This window comes from Callorhinus ursinus, unplaced genomic scaffold (genome assembly GCF_003265705.2).
Source record: "Callorhinus ursinus isolate GAN/ISIS: 27379988/994484 unplaced genomic scaffold, GSC_fseal_2.0 scaffold6, whole genome shotgun sequence".
Lineage (NCBI taxonomy): Eukaryota > Metazoa > Chordata > Mammalia > Carnivora > Otariidae > Callorhinus > Callorhinus ursinus.
Window position 1 is genome coordinate 18,061,260 of NW_027397068.1, and position 13,569 is coordinate 18,074,828.

Below are 13,569 nucleotides of genomic sequence, written 5' to 3' on the forward strand. Positions count from 1 at the left end.
CTTAAACAGCACTTCAAGAGTTGACTTTGTAAGAGAAGACACAGCACCACATAGATAACAGCAGAATATTCCTTAGTGTAGGAGGAAAAGCCAGCAAAGACCTTATTCTCGAAAACAATGTCTTTGTAAAGTGAAATGAAATTCCTTAGATTCTTCATAACAAAATACCTATTAGGTTACGATTAGGACATTTTTCCTGCTTTTTCGCCTCCTATTTTCCTCACAGTTTAATCACATGTATATTGTATCCCTTTCAGCTATTGTAATAACTGGAAAACTCACTCTCTATTGTTTTACCCCAGAGTATAAAAACAGGAATAAGATAGAACTATTCCTCCAGGTAACACGGTTCACTTTTATTTTGGTTTTCAAATAGTCAATCTGTCATAAAGGAAGTGGAATAACCATGGATGCAGTGTAAATTATATACATTAAAAAGTTATATATTATTATAGGCATAATTATAAACATGAATATATAACGCCCAGAATTTTTCTGAAAGCACAATTCACAAATGCAATAAGTTGGATAACTATTAGCACACTAAAAACTTTAATAAGCATATTCAGTTCTAATCATGAGGTACTTTGGTAACCTTAGCAATATAATTATCACAGAATCAAAATACAAATTTTATTAAATATGTGAAGAATATGCTAACTTTGCTAGCTTCCCAAACCAACTGTTTCAAGCAAACAAAACATGGTATTTATATTGGCATACTATACACTTGACTGACAAGGTAGTATTTTTAACCCTAGAAGGAGTAGGCAGGAGATCAGTTTTTGGAAAATGTAAGGTTTACAAAAAGTCTATAGGATTTAGGGAAGACAGGTTTCCTAGAGGCTTTTCCCAATTGCAGAAGCTTGTCAAATTTTTATATAACAGATAATCTTAACAAAGGGGAAGTAAAAATAACTGTCAAAGGTTCTGTTAAAGTACATGTAATTCTTTAAGGAGAAAGTACTTTTAAATAAAAATTTGTGATGAAGCATGGAAGAAGATAATGGGTAAAGAACACACACAATCTACAGATACATATTTTTATATATATATAGATGCCCAGGTAGTAAAAGTCAAATATGCTTAAAAAATATGCTAGGTTTAGATAAAGATATAAAAGTTTTAAAGTATGAAACTCTTCTAATGCAAATGGATTCAATACTGGATGATTTTTGTACAGAGATCATATTCCATGTTTTTTACTCCCCCATGAAAACCTAATTAAATGTTCAATTAAAATTTAAATCATAACCAAATCTGAATGTCTAATAAAGTCCTTCTATCACCCTGTTGTCCTTCAATCATCTCTTTTACATTCCATCTGTATATTTTACAGAAATTATTTGACTGGAATACTCATGTATCTAAAATATATTTTAAGTATCTTCCTATTTCAGTGTGTTAAGGTTAGGTTTCTAGAGAAAGGGTGGTATTTTAGGCTGGCACACAATGAGGCTTAGAGCGTAGAATGAACATGGCATTCAGATATTCGAAGGCAGCTAGTCTCCTGCTTTAAGTTTGCACAGAAAAGGTAGAGTCAGATGGCAGAAAGTCTCCTGACTGAAGTGGATGTCCTTGAGTAGAAAAGTAAGAAGAGGAAAGTAATATTTTAGGAACATTAATGTCAGAACTGTGTGAGGTTAAATTGCAGGAAAGGAGATCAGAGATAAGAGAGATTGACAGCACCCAACAGAAAAGATGGTTGGGATGCACGGGATGGCAAAAAGAAAAGCAAGAAGCCCATACTGGTGATCAACTGAAAGTGGGGAACAAGTAAGAATCGAAGTTGCTTCTGCAGTTTCAAGGCTAACTGACTTGGGAAAATAGTGTCTTCCCTGGGTAGAAAAGAAAGGCAGGAGCTAGTTTAAAATAGGCGACAAGTGCAGCTCGACATGTTGCCTTGAGATTTCAGGAGGATCCAACTAGAGGGGTTAAGAGAGAAATTAGCACTAGAAATAGATTTTAGAGATAAAATTATGACCTACTGTTATCAATTCACTACTAGAAGACAGAGCGAGTGAAGGGCCAGATCTTACCACTGGGGACAAGAAAGAACGCGAAGGTGCTTTCAAAGTACAGTATGTAGGAAGGAGCAGTATCAGCGAGGAAGGGCTGAGAAGATAAAGCAAAATGCAAATGTCAGACCAAAGAACAGAAGAAACGAGAACGTAGTCTGAGATTTCAGCAAAAGAGAATGGCTGACATTACAGTGGGAGAAGCAGGGGCCCTAGAGATGACAGGTTATTTAGGGGAATAAGTGATGGGTCGTGAAGATTTTCCAGGAAATGAACTGAGTTAATTTTTTTTCTTCAATTAAAAAAACAGCATCTTTAAAATTTTACTTATATATAAACACATGTATATATACATAAGTATTGTCACAGTTTTTTTTTGTTGTTACTGATTTTTAAAGTACAAACTGCTTATTCTTAGCATCTACACATATATATCCCAATGCATGATTCAGAAGCAACGTTTCTCAGCCTTAAACACTTCATACTCTAAGGAGTGAGAGTCTCAAAGATAATTTTATCAGTCCTACTTAGAAAATAAAAAAACTATATACATATATACACATAAATAACTCCTTTAAAAGCATTACCTTAAACAGATCAAACTTCATTTGCTGAAACTTGCAAAGAGATTTAAGTTTAATCAGTCACTATCATAATGAAAAGAAGCTCAGTTCTATGAAGTCTGTTACGTAACCTTAAAGAGGCTTTTATTCATTCTATTTGTTGACATAATGACAGTTGACCTGGAGGTGGAAGGGACAGACTATCTGTATGTCATGAAAACAACAGATACTTCTTTAGAATTCACAGATAAAAGTTAGGAGAGGACTATTAACTAGAGTTCACTGATTGTAATATATTTCATTTTGAAAGATACTTCTTGAGTCAGAAAAGGAAGGAACCAGAAGAAGCATGATAAACACTAGAGTCCCAAGAAGAAAAGAGATATTTCAAAGTTAACAAACATGACATGTAAGACACAATTTGAAAAAAAGGTGAATCTTCATCTAGGACATAGTAGAGACAGAGGAACAACATTGAGAGGTGTTCTTTACGTTTGTGCATGAATAATTAGTAATCATGTCTGTATGCCTCAAATAGAACACATGTCACTAATATATTTTCACATACATTATTCTACTGATTCTTACCAGAACACTGTGAAATAGAAAAAGGAATATTATTCTTTTTTCTCCATGGAGAAAGTGAGGCTCAACAAGGTTAAGTAACTTGCTGAAGTTTACAAAGCAGAGCTGCGTTTGAGACCTACATGGGTTCCCAACACTAGGACTGGAGTTCTTTTACCAAATAATGCTCACCACAAAAAGGAGTCAAGGACGAGAGCCTAACTGATAAAATAAAAATCTGGATGAACTACTTAAAGAGTTGAGACACAAGAGCTGCTAAAGGAACTAAACTGGTTCCTTGTAAACATATAAGATGCTAAATTATAAGAGGCTCTAACTGAAGAGCAAGGAGATAAGTCAGCTGACTTCTCAGTCCTCTTCTGTTAATTTGTAATCCTAAGATATTTCAGAATATTATGTCTTTTCTTAAAAGCTCTTACTTATCCCCCTCCTGATACGTCTTTTCATAAACTTCCAAAAAGGATGACTAGAGAAAAAAAAAAATTCTGGCAACTGTTAGAACCACTGCTGGCTTAAGTTTTAAAACATTTTACATACTATCTCTATATTCATTTAGCCAGACTCAGCCTCTTTCCTCACAGAGTTAAGTGTGCTGGGTATTTATTAGCTTGCCTCACACATGGTCTGACAAAAGATGACAAACATACATCCTATCTTCTGAACCCCCCTTTCACTAAAACCAGCAGAGAATAGCCAGATAATTTGAAAAAAAAAAAACCAACCCCAAAACATCATATTAAAACATGACTTGTAAGAAACAAAACACACACAAATAATTCACAAGTCAAAAAGTCATATTATAGTGACAAGTCCCTGGATCACCCAGTACAGACCTGCTTCAAGGACATACACAGAGATACTCCCAGTTAGAAAAAAAAATTACATCAGTTTAACTAAAAACTCTTCAAGAGAGAATGCAATTTTGTCAACTTCCAAAGATCCTATAATACACTTATTTAACTTTTATTTCCTTATTTATGTACTTTATACTTACAGGGATGTAAGGAAAAAAATTCTAGAAGGTATTTTTAACAGAACATTATACCATTGCTGTGCAAAGTGGCTTTAGATAGTTATAATGAATAGAGAGGGCAAAGCACAAAATATATTAGGTATTATCACTCTCCAGTCTTTGCATTTCATCTTGTCCAACTTGTCCTAGGTGAGATAAAAGTTTGCTATAGGCCTCCCTAAGAAAAAAGAAAAGAAGGTAGATATATTAACTTTTCCATAATTTTTCATTTAAGTATTTACAAATTGAGCCTACCTGAATGTCTGTCTACACACATGTGCACCCACACCCAAACAATATGATTAAAGTACTTTGATTCTTTAACAAACTTGGAACATATGATTTCTCATGAGTGCTGACTCCTCTAAAACAACCTCTTTAGGAACTACAGGTCTTTTTCCATGGTGTTGCATTATTTCACACAGACCAGCACAATCTGAAATTAGGTTGGTAAGCCTATATGAAAAAAAGCCCCACTACTATTTTTGACCCAAATCCATATTATCTAATTGGGTCACTCTTCTTACTCACTGGATACACGATATAGTTGATTCAGTACATCAAACATCCCTCAAAGGGTAGATTCGCCACCATGGATTTTATACAAAAACAAGATACCCGAGGCTCTAAAGTCCCCTTCCCAATGAGGAGCACTGAATGTTTTGAGCAATAGTGGCACTGCTGAAATACATAGCTTTCTAAGGTGCTCACTTTGAAAAGAACGGTATGTGAATGGATCTGTCAGTTGTAGTATGGAAACATTCATCAATTCAAAGAACACACCCCAAATTTTTAGGAATGGGAAAATAAGCCATCTCCAGAAAACAAAACTAGATTTTTATAATCATTGCCCAAAGAATGTAATCAAATGATCCAAACATACCTTTGTGCAGTATTTCTGCCAAGGCCCCATTTCTGCTCTGAATCCTTCAGAGATTGAGTGAGGGTAGAAAGCAAGTCGATAACAACTTGCTGGTCCAATGCTGCTACTGTTTCTAAAATGCTGTAAATCTGATAATCATATCTCATAGCATAATCCTGGATAAAATGCCTGAAAGTAAATCAAGTTACACAGGATTACTTCTGGGGAAGTTCCTTGGGCTGGTATCTGTATGACGATCAGCTGGAACCTGAACTCAAGAAAGATCATTTCACATAAGATTACCTGAAAAATCCAGATGCCCTATGAAGACAATTTACAACACTTAAAAATCAAGGACAGAAATGGCTTATTTCAGTGTGACCAGAATGATGGCATTGGTAGGAAAAGGGAAGAGTTGGAATCCCAGGAGGGAGAATAAGAAGGAAAATCTAGTTCCAGGGACTTTGCTGCTATTCTTTGTTATGTCAAAATCTTAGCAGGAATAACATGGAAAAAGGGAGTCCAGGGCGCCTGGGAGGCTCGGATGGTTAAGTGTCTGCCTTCGGCTCAGGTCATGATCCCAGAGTCCTGGGATTGAGTCCCGCATCGGGCTCCCTGCTCCTTGGGAGCGTGCTTTTCCCTCTGCCTCTCTCTCTCTCATGAATAAATAAATAAAATCTTAAAAAAAAAAAAAAGGGAGTCCAGTTTCCTAGGTATTTCTTAGTTCTTCATATTCCTGGATAAATAATCAAACTATTTTTATGAGAAAAGTTATTCATAATATATATTTTTATATTCCTTAACTGAATAGGAGATTTTAGACCCTCAAGAGGCCTTCATAATAAGAATTGTATGTTTTAACCCTACAATTTCCACTCTCTCCCCCAACAAAATAAAAGCCACCTAGCTTAATAAATTGTACATAACAAACAGGCAATCTTCATTTGTATAAAATCCTTTTTCCCCTCTTAGGGTTTTACAGGTTTTTTTTTTTTTTTTCTTTTTGGGGGATTTTACAGATCTAACAAATCCACTATGTATTTCCTGTGATCATAATTTAAATAAATTGTAACCAACGGACAAGTGCCAATGATGTGATAAGAAAACAAAGTGAGGAGTCAAAGATCCAACACAGAAGAAAATGGACTTGTGTTATTTATCACAGTAGTGCTAGGGCACAGATATGCATAATAAAAGTGAACTGGTAGAAATTGTGAGACGTATTTAAAAACACTGCCCTAACAGAAAGTACAAGAGTCTAGAGGAGGCAAGGCAGGAAATGACAACAAAACCCAAAACACAGAAAACATGATTCCAATTGCATTCTTATTCTTGGGAACCAACATCACATCTACTCCTATACAGTCTATGCTTCACAAATGAAGTACAATGAAGCCTTCTGGGTCTACAGTATCTAAAGCAGGTAAAAAAACCAGTGACATGTACTTCTGGATCCCGAGTAACATGTTTGGCAGTTCCGAGGGCCTGTGAGCCTGTCATGATGACCCACACACCCCCGTTTTGTCCCTTCAATACATGCAGGAGTCTTCATCACCAAATTCTCAGGTGATTTTAAGTCAGCTTGCTCATATTCCTCCCTGGCACTTTTGTCTTTTTTAATAAAATAGCACAATGTAACAAAACTATGGCCAAAAAATATAATAATTGAAATACTATAACAAGTAGTAACACATTATGTTTTGGATAATTAGTTATTTAAAAAACATGTTGGCTGTCAAATGGCTGGCAATGCCAGTTGGCACATTTTCCAGTTACCTAAACACAGAAGTCAGCTGGGCGGCAGGTTCTCCCTCTGACCCCACTTGGCAGGCTTTAACCATGTATTGCAGGTTCTCTGTGGCCAGCCTTTTAACTAGGAGGAAAAATTACAGCATTACACACTGTATCTGAATTGACCATCTGGATCCTCATTTTTATGAACACTCTTAATTTAGAAAAATATGTTGTTTTCTTAAAGTTTATACAACTTTTTAATTATTTTTCAAAATGAAATAGTTATGAGTTTTTGTTTTGTACTGAAGTGTATCTATCTCCTTATCTCCCATTTTAAGAAAATATAAAAAGCTTCAGTCTATTTTTTACAAGCTGATAACTGAAAAAATACATGAACATAAGTCTCTTAGAAAGAACCCATAGTCAAAAACATTTTATCATCCTAATCCTGCAAGCAGTTACATACTGACAAAAGATTGCCTTTAATCATTCAGCTGATTTACAGATGAGCGGATTGATTTTTTAAAATTCATAGGCATATTTCTCCCACTCTCTTAACAAATTAGAAACCACCGACAATTTACCTTCGCTCAAAATTAGTCAAAGATACGTATATACACACACACACATATATCAACTATTGGTGATGCTATCTTGTTTTCAAAAAAGACAGCAAAGTTACATAAAGAACATTTGTACCCTTTAAATATTTAACCAAGTCATTTAAAATTGTGCATTTCTCCAAAAAAATGGAATAATATCAAGAAGGAAAATAGAAAATTCCGTATGTTCCAAATGCTACTGAATTTTTGTTATGTTGTTTTTGGCACATTAAATATAATAGCTGGGGAGAAAGTGCTTTGTCTAAGAATAAAAAGTAATTCAGAAACTCTAATTCATTATAGCAGGAGAATAAAACAGGATATATATGAACTTCAATTAATTAATATGTACTTAGTAATGTTCTCTACGGCATGAGGATGGTGGATAAAGAAGATGTAGCATACTTTTCTTTATTGAACTAATAACTCCTCATACTATAGTTCTGAAATCAGTATAATTGGTTCTTAAAAGACACTTCCTTGAAAAACTTCAAAAGCTCCTCTGTGGAAAAAGTACCAGAATATGAAGAAATAGCCTTCACAGAGAATTAATAGTAAGCATTGGGTTTTTATTTTACAATAGTTTTATTGAGGTATAATTCACATATCATAAAAACCAATCTTTTAAAGTGTACAATTCACTGGTTTTTAGAATATTCAGAGTTGAGAAGGCATCACCACTATCTAATTTCAGAGCAATTTCATCACCTCTCCAAAAAACCTTAACTCATTAACAATCATTCTCCACTTTCTTAATCGCCCAGCCCCTGGCAACCACTAATCTTTGTTTTGTCTCTATGGATTTAAGTCTTCTGGAAATGTCTTATAAATGGAACCATACACCATGTGGTCTTCTTCCTTTTTTTTAAGATTTTATTTATTTGAGAGAGAGAATGCGTGTGAGTGGGGGGAGGGGCAGAGGGAGAGAGGGAAAGAGAATGTCAAGCAGGCTGGGCACTAAGAGTGGTGCCTGACGTGGGGCTTGATCTCATGACCATGATTATCATGACCTGAGCCAAAACCAAGAGTCAGATTATCAACCAACTGAGGCACCCACGCACCCCTCCATGTGGTCTTCTGTGACTGTCTTCTTTTTACTTAGTATAATGTTTTAAGGTTCATCCATACTGTAGAAGGTATCAGGACTTTCTTTTGAAGGCCAAATAATATTCCACTGTACAGATATACCCCATGTTGTTTATCCACTCATTGGTGGATGGACATCTGGGTTGCTTCCATTTGGAAGCTATTATGAACCAAGCTGCTATGGATCAGTGTTACAGGTGTTTTTTAAAAAAAAAACAAAACAAACAAAAAAAACAACTATTTGCAATATTTAAGTAAACAACTTTTTAAAAAAAATTTTTTAGTTTTTCTTTACATTAACAGCTTTAGTGTCATATAGTTCACATTGTATACAATTCACCCATTTAACACGTACAATTCCATGATTTTTAGTATAGTCACAGAATTGTGGAACCATCACTACAGCCGATTTTAGAGTATTTTCTTTACTTTGCAAAGAAACCTGATAGTCTTTTGCTATCACTCCTTATTTTCTGATACACCCTAAAAGCAACCCCAAATCTACTTTCCATCTCTACAAATTTCATATTCTGGACATTTCATATAAATGGAATCATATAATATGTGGTCTTTTGTAACTGGCTTTTTTCACATAAAGTTTTCAAGGTTCATCCATGTTGTGTAGCATGTAGCAGTACTTAATTCCTTTTTATGGCCAAATAATATTCCATTGCATGGATATATCATATTTAAAAAATCCATCTGTCAGCTGATGGACAGTCTACCTTTTGGCTCTATGAATAATACTGCTATAAACACAAATAAACAAATTTCTGTGTAGACATATGTTTTCATTAATCTTGGGTATGTACCTAGGAGAGACATTGCTAGGTCACAGAGTAACTCTGTTTAAAACATCTGAGGAATGATCAGACTATTTTCCCAAGTGTCTATACTATTTTACATTCCCAGTGGCAGTAACTGAAGGTTTTAATTTCCTTCATGTTTTTGCCAAAACTTGTTATTATCTGACTTTTCCATAATAGCCAACCTAGTGAGTATGAAGTGGTATCTCACTGTGGTTTTGATTTACATTTCCCTGATGACTAATGATGCTGAGCACCTTTTCAGGTGCTTATTAGCCATTTGTTTTATTTTTTGGAGAAATGTGTATTCAAATTCTTTGCCTATTTTTAAATGTTTTTTTAAATTACTGAGTGATAACAGTTTATATATTCCAGGTACAACTTATCATATAAATGATTTGCAAATATATTCTTCGATTCTGTGGGTTATTTCTTACTTTCTTGATTGTCCTTTGAAGCACAAGAGTTTTTAATTTGGATTAGTCTAATTTCTCTCTCTCCTGCCTTATGCTTTTGTTGTCGTATCTAAGAATTCATTGACAAATCCAAGGTTATGAAGATTTACTACCATGCTTTTTTCTATGAGTTTTATAGTTTAATCTCAGACATTTAGGTCTACGATCTACATTGAGTTAATTTTTGCATATGGTGTGAAGTAAAGGTATAACTTCATTCTTTTGCAGGTGGATATGCGTTTGACCTAGCACAATTTGTTGAAATACTATTTTCTCACCACTGAATCATTCTGGCACCCTTGTCAAAAAAAGTCTGTTGAACACAGACATATGGGTTTATTTCTGGACTCTCAATTCTAATCCACTGATCTATGTCTATCTTTCTGCCAGTACCACAGTCTTGATTACAGTTGCTTTGTACTAAGTTTTGAAATTGGAAAGTGTGTCTTCCAACTTTGTTGTTCTTATTTTTTAAGACTTATTTATTTGAGAGAGAGAGAGAGAGCATACGTGAGGGTAGGGGCAGAGGGAGAGGGAGAGAATCTCAAACAGACTCTTTGCTGAGCATGGAGCCCAATGTAGGACTTATCTCCTGATTCTGAGATGATGCCCTGAGCTGAAACCAGAGTCAGATGCTCAGCCAAATGGGCCACCCAGGGCACCCCTGCTCTTTTTCAAGATTGGTTTGGCTCTTCTGGAGTTACACTGTATTTGTAGATCAGTTTGGGAAGTGCCACTACCTTAACAATATTACTTCTGATCCATGAAATGGAATGTTTTTCCATTTATTTACATATTCTCTAATTTCTTTCAATAATGTTGGTAGTTTTCAGATCTTAAGCTTGTATTTCTCTTTTCTTAAATTTATTCCTACTTGGGTTTTTAAAAGATGCTATTGTAAATGGAATCATTTTCTTAATTTCATTTTTAGATTTTCATTTAAAATATATAGGAATGCAACTGATTTTTGTGTCTTGTTTTTGTATCCTATAACCTTGCTGACCTTGTTTATTAGTTCTAATACCCTTTATTGGAGTGCTTAGGATTTTGTATATACAAGATCAGATCATCTACAGATAGGGATAGTTTTACTCCCTTTTCAATCTAGATGATTTTTACTTAGTTTTCCTGCCCTGAGTAGGACTTCTAGTACAATGTTGAATAGAAGTGGCAAGAGTGGACATCCTTGTCTCGTTGCTAATCTTGGGGGAAGAGCATCTAATCTTTCACCATTCAGTATGATGCTATAGGATTTTCATAGATGTCCTTCAACAGACTTGAAGCAGTTCTCTCTATTCCCAGTCTGTCATGTAATGTCACTCCTCTTTATTCCTGATAATTCTACTTATTCTGAAGTCTGCTTTGTTTGAAATTAATAGAGCTACTACAACTTTGTTTTGAATTGTGCTAGCATTTTTCTTATCTCTTTACTTTTAATTTATCTGTGTCTTCATATTCAAAGTAGGTTTCTTGTGGGTAACATACAGTTGGGCTCTGTTTTTTATCCACTGTCAGTCTCAGTCATTTAATTGGCTTATGTAAATCATTCACATTTAAAGTGATTATTGATATTGCTGGATTAATATCTACCATACATGTAACTTTTCTATTCATTGCTCCTTTTTTTTTCTAATCATCTGCTTCTTGTCTGCCTTCTCCAAAGTTTTTGTTTTCTTTAAGTAGGCTCCACACACAGTGTGGAGCCCAATGTGGGGCTTGAACTCACCACCCTGAGATCAACACCCGAGCTGAGATGAAGAGTCGGATGCTTAACTAACTGAGCCACCCAGGCACCTCTCCAAAGGTTTTAATTAAGCATTTTATGCTTCCATTCTCTCTCCTCTCTTAGTTCATCAAATATACTTCTTCAACATTTTTGTTTAGTGGTTGCCCCAGAGTTTGTAGTTTACATTTATAACTAATCCAAGTCTACTTTCAAATAGCACTACATTCCTTCAGGGGTGGCACAGGTGCCTTATAACAGCATTTCCAATTCCTTTCTCCCAATCCTCATTGCTGTCATTCACTTTATTTATCCATGAGGTATAATCACCAAATACATTGTTGCTATTATGATTTTGAAGGAAAAAAAAAAGCTATTAGATCAATTAAAAGTGGAGAGACGGGTAGATTCAGAGAATCACAGCATAATTACCAGGAGCAGGAGCTGATACTGGTAGAAATATTTACACTGAATTTGACAAATTGCTCTATGCAAAGTTTTGGGGGTGGCAGTTTGCTCTATGACTTCAATTCCCTAACGCACTTAAGAAGAGCTGTTTTCCAGTCTGTTCAGATTTGTTTTCTTATAAAGGTAAAGAGGGTAAGAGTGAGGACTTTCAAGCTTTTTACACGTTTAAGTGGAAACCAAAAATGCTCCAACTATTACCACTGAACTGCACTGTCTCTTTCTCCCTTCATTTCTCTCCGTTTTTTCTTGTTATATTTTGGTACGTTCTTGTTAGATGCACCTTTACGGCTGTTAAATATAGTGACCTTTTCATCATTATAAAACACCTCTATTTCTAGTTAACAATTTTTTTGGTCTAATGTCTATTTTGTCTGATATAGCTACTCCAGCTTTCTATGGTTATAGCTTCCATGATGTATTTTTTCTTTGCTTTTACTATTTTAATCTTTGAATCCAAAGTGTTTCCTGCATATAGAATATAGTTAGATCTTTTTATTTTGATCTGTTCCAATGATCTCTACTTTTGATTAGTTTGTTCAGTCCTTTCACAACTATTGTTACTGTTGATATAGGATGGATTTACATCCTTTTACCTTTTATTTTCTAAATGTCTTGTGTTTTTTGTTCCTCTCATCTCCTTTACTGCTTTTGTTTTGCTTTATGTGCATATTTTAAAACATAGCATTTTAATTTCTTAAATGATTTTTCATTGGTTTTGAATTATTTTCTTAGGAGTTGCTCTAAGTTTACCATGTACATCTTATCAGAGTTTCAGATTTATATGAATTTAATTCCAGTGAAATACAGAAACATTACTCTTACATAACTCTATTCTCCTTTCCCTTTTTTGTGCTATTATTTTTATACATATTACCTTTGCAAATGTTACAAACCCAGCAATACCTAGTTATTTTTATTTTATATAATTTTATGTCTTTCAAAAAAGCTAAAGAAAAAGAGAAAGACAGCAAGTCTATATTTTCGCTTTTGTGACACTAACCTTATTGATCATTTCTGGTTCTCTCATAATTGTTCCTGTCTATCTGAGTTATTATCTGGAGTCATTTCCTTAGCCCAATACAGCTTTGCTCCCACCACCTCCTTTGTACCGATATTGATAAACACATTACATATCTATGTTATAGGCCCAATAATATATTATGTACATATCAATTTTTTATATATATCATTTTATACAACTGCTTTTTAAGCCCATTAAGAGAATAAAGGTAAAGAATTATGTATTTATGCTGTCTTTTACAATTACATAACTGCCTTACTGGTGTTGTTTGTCCTGTGTGGGTTCACTTGACTTTCACTCTGAAGAATTTCCTTTTTCTTTTTTATTATGTTATGTTAATCACCACACATTACATCATTAGTTTTTGATGTAGTGTTCCATGATTCATTGTTTGTTCATAACACCCAGTGCTCCATGCACAATGTGCCCTCTTTAATACCCATCACCAGGCTAACCCATCCCCCCACCCCCCTCCCCTCTAGAACCCTCAGTTTGTTTCTCAGAGTCCATAGTCTCTCATGGTTCATCTCCCCCTCCGATTTCCCCCCCTTCATTTTTTCCTTCCTGCTTTTTTTTCTTTAACATATACTGTATTATTTGTTTCAGAGGTACAGGTCTGTGATTCAACAGTCTT

The 13,569-nt window shown here is 34.7% G+C and overlaps 1 protein-coding gene across 6 annotated transcripts in view; it reads right to left on the bottom strand.

Annotated features, from left to right (window-relative positions):
- Positions 1-535: 535 nt before the first annotated feature.
- The window catches only part of MMS22L (MMS22 like, DNA repair protein), a 128,609-nt gene continuing 115,575 nt past the window's right edge, over positions 536-13,569 (bottom strand). For 5 of the 6 annotated variants that reach the window (XM_025862847.2, XM_025862866.2, XM_025862857.2 and 2 more), the window contains 3 exons: positions 6,817-6,913; positions 5,062-5,229; positions 536-4,356 (listed from right to left, as the gene is read on the bottom strand). In XM_025862847.2, the coding sequence (XP_025718632.1) occupies positions 4,275-4,356; positions 5,062-5,229; positions 6,817-6,913 (347 nt within the window). In that variant the 3' untranslated portion in view covers positions 536-4,274. Of the gene's footprint in view, positions 4,357-5,061; positions 5,230-6,816; positions 6,914-13,569 lie in introns of those variants that run through there. The other variant, XM_073893668.1, reaches the window with a different exon arrangement.